This window comes from Galeopterus variegatus, unplaced genomic scaffold, assembly GCF_000696425.1.
Source record: "Galeopterus variegatus unplaced genomic scaffold, G_variegatus-3.0.2 Scaffold2037, whole genome shotgun sequence".
In the NCBI taxonomy this organism is placed as follows: Eukaryota; Metazoa; Chordata; class Mammalia; order Dermoptera; family Cynocephalidae; genus Galeopterus; species Galeopterus variegatus.
In genome coordinates this window covers 17086-22785 of record NW_007728148.1, presented here as the reverse complement: position 1 = coordinate 22785, position 5700 = coordinate 17086, and the positions used below count along the sequence as shown (strand labels likewise).

The 5700-nt window shown below is 57.3% G+C and overlaps 1 protein-coding gene across 1 annotated transcript; it reads right to left on the bottom strand.

Annotated features, from left to right (window-relative positions):
• Positions 1-1928: 1928 nt before the first annotated feature.
• KLHL26 (kelch-like family member 26) lies at positions 1929-5329 on the bottom strand. Its single transcript, XM_008580164.1, has 2 exons — positions 5148-5329; positions 1929-2418 (listed from the first exon to the last, which is right to left on the bottom strand). Exons 1-2 carry the CDS (start codon positions 5327-5329, stop codon positions 1929-1931), a joined length of 672 nt encoding a protein of 223 aa, XP_008578386.1.
• Positions 5330-5700: the final 371 nt, after the last annotated feature.

Here is a 5700-nt window from a genome sequence, read left to right as displayed (position 1 = left end):
CCTCCGTCTTCCAGGTGCTGGGGTGGAAGTCCTGGCCACATTTCTCACTGCCCCTGTCCCTGAGCCAAAACCCGGCCCCCCTTCCAGCTCCTCGGCAATGCTGGAAAAGGCCGAGGCGGGTGAGAGGAGCCCCCAAACACACAGAAGACACATGAGGAATCTGTGACCAATCAGGCCTCAGCCGCACAATCTCGGCACGGCGCCCGCTCCATCTTCTCACCATAACATTTTTATTAAATAAAGGGAAATATTAGGAGACGACGTCTGCGAAGGCATGAGGTTAATTCTCTACATGGTGAGTGGGTCACAGAGACACGGCATCAATCGTCCGTTAGCAGCAAGAGAGACACTTTAAGTTGCCCCAAGAGTACAAATCCCGTTAAGAAGACAGAACTGCTGGCGTCATTGAAAAAAAAAAAAAAAAAAAGGAAAACAAAAGGAGGTTTAGCGGTTAAAGCAACAAAAAGATTGTGGCAGGAGACCCTACAAAGCTCTTGAAGGGGAAGGCCTCACCACTTGCTTGACTTCCCAAGCAGGGTGGGCTTGGGGTCCCATGATGACCTAAAAGAGGGCTGGGCTAGGGTCACTTGGAGGGGTGGGAAGGAGGAAAGGAAATAAAAATCACCCAACAGACCTGCGGCATACAGACGCACTGTGAGATCTAAGCCAGCGGCCCCGTTCCAATGGCCCTGCCACCAGGGGCAAACAGGACAGGGGCGTCTCAGCCCTCACTCCTCGTTAGGGCCCACGTGACACCCAGTGCCAAACTGAAGACCCAACGCCCATAAGAACTGTCTCTGGGAGCTGGTTGTTTTATTTTCCTCCTGAAAGCAGACAAGTGAGTGTCCTTATGGTGCTGGGGTTGAGGACAGGAACAGAGCCACAGCTAGAGCCTCCCCCAGCAGCCAGGTGGAGGGGCAGGTGTAGGGGGCACTCATGGAGGGGGCAGACATGCCCTCGTCATCCGTCAGAACTGAGCTGGGGACCTTTAAGATGCCTCTCACTGGGGGCCGGCCCGTGGCTCACTCGGAAGAGTGCGGTGCTGATAACACCAAGGCCGCGGGTTCGGATCCCATATAGGGATGGCCGGTTCGCTCACTGGTTGAGCCTGGTGCTGACAACACCAAGTCAAGGGTTAAGATCCCCTTACCGGTCATCTTTTAAAAAAAAAAAAAAAAAAAATGCCCCTCACGGCTCCAGGGGGTCTGTTTGCCTTGGGGGTTTTGGGGGATTTTATTTTAAAAACACACAGGCAAGGGCCAGCCCGGTGGCGCACTGGAGAGTGCACCACTTGGGAGTGCGGCAGCGCTCCCGCCGAGGGTTCGGATCCCATGTGGAGACCGGTTCCCACTCACTGGCTGAGCGCGGTGCAGGCGCGACACCGAGGGTTGCGATCCCGTTACTGGTCAGTAAAAAAGACAAAAAAAGGAAAAAAAATACACAGGCAAGAGACATGGGAGGCGAGTTGCATACCATGGACTATGGGTCCGACATTAATAAGCTCACATCTTTTTTTTTTTTTTTTCCTTTTTTGTCTCTTTTTTCATGACCGGCTACGGGATCGCAACCCTCGGTGTTGCTCCCGCACCTCGCTCAGCCAGTGAGTGGCCGGTCTGTATGTGGGATCCGAACCCTCGGTGGGAGCGCCGCCGCGCTTCCCAAGCGGCGCACTGCAGCAGTGCGCCACCGGGCCGGCCCAATAAGCTCACATCTTGGTGTCTGAAACCACTGGGCTGGGAGGTTGGCAGGGGGGTGACAGTAAGGCAAAGCCATACAATGGCCACCAGAAGGGACACCCCAATTCCCACCCACCAGCTGGGACTTGCAGGGCAGGCAAGGAAGCTGCTTTGGGCATGAGTTTGCTGCTGTGACACATTGGCCTCTTGGCGGGCAGGCACCCTCGGTGGGACTCAGAGCCAGGGTTTGCCTCAGGAAGAAAGGAGAGAGAAAGGGACCGGGGGGGCATCCTCCACCATGATGTCCAGCGTCTGTACGCTGTCCACCAGCTCCGATGACTGCATGAGCGGGAAGCGGATGTGGCAGAGCACGTGGCTGGCACGGGGCCGCCGCGCCGGGTCATGCTGCAGCCAGCGGACTGCGGCACGGAACAGGTCGATCTCGGTGCAGCTCTGCAGCCGGTTGCTCTGCAGGAAGAAGACGAGACGCTCCAGTGGCAGGCGCAGAAAGTCCTCCTCCTGGGCGATCTGCAGGAAGTGCCGGAAGGTGAAGGCATCCACAGACTCCCGGAGTGAGGCCAGGCTGAAGGTCGTGGCCATCTGGCCAATGTTGAGGCAGGTCTCCACACTCATGGCCGCCTTGAGGAACTCCTCGCACAGCTCCACCACAGGCAGCATCTGAAGGAACACAGCTGCACCCAGCACGTCCTGCACACAGTCAAGGTCCAGGGTCACCTCAGCGCTGTAAGCGAAGTCAATGATGTGCCGCAGGCCACGGGCCGACACTCCCTTCAGTTCAATGACGTCCTGGTTCGCCTCCCTCATGCCGCCCGTGAACATGGCCCTGGAAGTCAGAAACACAGTGTAGGCTCGGGGAGGCTAAGGGTGTCGTGGCCGGCCAGGAATGGCCTGGCCTCAGGAATGGTGGCCCCAAGACACAGAATGAAGGGCACAGTCAGCAAGAGGAAAGCAGAATGGATGCTCATTAAAAACATGCAAAAAAGCAGGGCCGGCCCGTGGCTCATTCAGGAGAGTGCGGTGCTGATAACACCAAGGCCACAGGTTCGGATCCTATATAGGTATGGTCGGTTCGCTCCCTGGGTGAGCGTGGTACTGACAACAACAAGCCAAGGGTTACGATCCCTTTACCAGTCATTCTTTTTTGTCTTTTTCCGTGTCCGGCAATGGATCGCAACCCTCAGTGTCGACCCCGTACCGGACCGGGACCGGCAACGGGATCGCAACCCTCGGTGTTGCCCCCGCGCCTCGCTCAGCCAGTGAGCGGGAACCAGTCTGTATGTGGGATCCGAACCCTCGGCGGGAGCGCCGCCGCGCTTCTCAAGCGGCGCACTAGTGCAGTGCGCCACCGGGCCGGCCCATACCAGTCATTCTTTTAAAAAAAAAAAAAAAAAAAAAAAGAATGCAAAGAAGAAAAGAAAGATTCTTAATCTGTCCTAAGTTGTACATCTTCCTGTGAACAGCCACTCCCTGCTCTGCCCCCTGTATGGGGCCATGCCTGAGCCTGTTGTGACCAGACTGATGCTCTCATGTTAACCCTGCAGGAGCAGCCGGCCCAGGTCACCCTTGCTGGGGACTGCTAGGGCACAGGAACCAGGTGTGACTGCACAGGAGGTAACCACAACCTGTGGCTCTGGGGACAGATCTCTAGCCCCACCTGGATGCCTGAGCTCAGGGGACAAGACTGGAGCTCTGAAGCACTTTGCACCCAGATTCACAGAGCCCAGCCCCCACCTCCTCACTGACCTGAATGGGCGGCTCCAACTTTCCCAGCCTGGGTCTCAGCAACCGTCACAAGGGAATGGGGCAGCAGAGAGGGTCCCCAGGAGCATAGTACCAACCAGGGTCTGTGCTGGGGTCACTGCTGTCTCCAGAGAGGCCTAGGTGGTCAGGGAAGTGATATCTCCCCCAGCACAGCCCAGAGGAGCCAGCCGTCCACTGTATCCCCTGCCTCCCATGAGACCCCAAATTAGAGAGCCCAGCTCTGTCACCACCCTGCCCTGCTCTGGGAGGTGACACTAACATGAGAGCTGGTGAGGGAGGCAGGCCCCAGACAGAAAGTGGGAGGAGAGCCCCAGCACCTACTGAGAGGCTGTGGGAGGGTCCTTCCATGGGGTGGGCTGGCATTTCATGATAACTCTTACTACTGTCAGTGTACCTTCCCTGACAGTCGCCAAGACAGTCGCCCAGGATGGAGGGAATTTCTCTCATCCAAAAGATGTCCATCCCCCCAGTTGCGCACCCAGCACTAGATGGCTTGAGGCCACAGGGGCCAGGTCAGCTGTGAGAGAGCTGGCACGGGGCCACTGACTAACAGCTGCCCAACAGGTCACTCTTCCGTGTCTCATGGCCTTCCAGGAGCAGTGCCTGCCAGCTCCCCAAATCCTGCCCCTGCTTGTCCCCACAAGTCCCCCCAGGCCCTCAGGCATTGTGTGAAGAAGGCAGAGGCAGCCACGGGGACGGTAGGGAGCTTTGCCTTTTAAGGCCTTGCCAGCTGCAGTGCCAGCGCAGGGGAGCCTTTAAAGGACATTGCTGGCTGGGCTGGCCCACCCATCCCCAAACCCAGAATAAAAATAGAAGCGGGGCCCCAGTTGGCTTGGCTACCATGGCTCCCCGCAACAGCCTCGCCAAGCCCACAGGGTGGGCAGCTGGGGGGTGCCAAGACACACGCCTGAGTCTTGGGGAACACGCAGCCCATGGTGCACACCTGGACTGGGGCGAACCTAGGAACAGCCCCCAGGACAGTGTGGCTCTCTTGGTCGGGGTCACCACATGGCAGTAAGGAGGGCTCACTTGCTGGTCACCAAGGGAATAAGAGAGACCACCTCCAGCCCTGAGACAGCCCCCAGCTGAGGAGAACAGCCCCCTGCCCTGCTCCATGGGGCTCTGACTTCCATCCCAGACACAGCACAGGGACAGACTGACAGACCCACATGCCCCAAGGCCTCATCTGTCATGAGGGGGAAGCACCCACTGTGCAGGACAACAGGGAGGAGACCTCGTTCAGGACTCGGCAGGACGTGGGGGTTGCTGTGGTTCTCAGCGTCCCTCCAGTCCCTCGGCTGTGCCGCTTTAGACATCCTGAGAGTGGCTGTCATGACAGAAGAGACTTGTGTCCATTTTATCCCTGCTGGATCCCCGAGGCCTAAACAGAGCCTGGCCTATAGCAGGTGTCAAGTACAGACTTAGAATAAAAACCAGGTCAAGCTCTGCCACCCCGGCACAGATGCCGCTACGCAGGTACCCATGGGCCAACTCTCTCTCTTGGGCCTGTTCTGCCCAAAAAGTCTGAGCAAATACAAGCCTGGAAAACCCTGCAGGTCTGCCAGCCATTTGGCTTCTTTCTGAAATCAGAAGAGGGACCAGCAACGGGCCTCTCTCCCTTGAAGCCATCCCTCTTAGCAGGTGGCACCTCCATCCAGGCCCTGCAGGGCATACCCAGCCTGCGCTCACCTGAAGTAGTCACTGCAGGCAGCCAGGACCACCTTGTGCGCGTGGAAGGTCTGCCTGTTGATGGTGAGCACGACGTCCAGGAGCTGGCCCTGGGCACGGAGGGTGGCCAGGCCCTGCAGGAGGCCGGTGCTGTGGCAGGGTGCAGAGAAGGTACACTTGAGGGCTCCGTTCTTATCGGCCATGCTGTGGGGAGAACAGAGCGGGGAATGCTGCTCAGAGGCCTTGGAGATCCCGCATACATCACAGTGGAAAAGGACCTAGAAAACGCAGTGCTGAATGAAAGCAGCCAGACACAGGCCACCTCATGGGTGATCGCATGGATATGAAATGTTCAGAACAGGCAAATCCATGGAAACAGAAAGCAGACTGTGGTTGCCAGGGTCTAGGGAGGAGAAGTGACTGCTTAAGGCATAAAGGAAACTCCTTCTGGGGGGATGAAAATGTTCTGGAACCAGATAGAGTTGTTGGTGGCTGCAAAGCCTTGTGAATGTAGTGAATGCCTCTGAATCGTGCACCTTAAAATGGTTAGTTTTGTATTATTTGAATGTCAGTG

Bases quoted from the DNA above. Each gene is read 5' to 3' on its own strand.
- KLHL26 (XM_008580164.1), bottom strand. From the start codon at position 5,329: ATGGCCGATAAGAACGGAGCCCTCAAGTGTACCTTCTCTGCACCCTGC. The intron at 2,419-5,147 runs GTGAGCGCAGGC...CTTCGCTTACAG, and splicing joins GCCTGCAGTGACTACTTCAG to CGCTGAGGTGACCCTGGACC.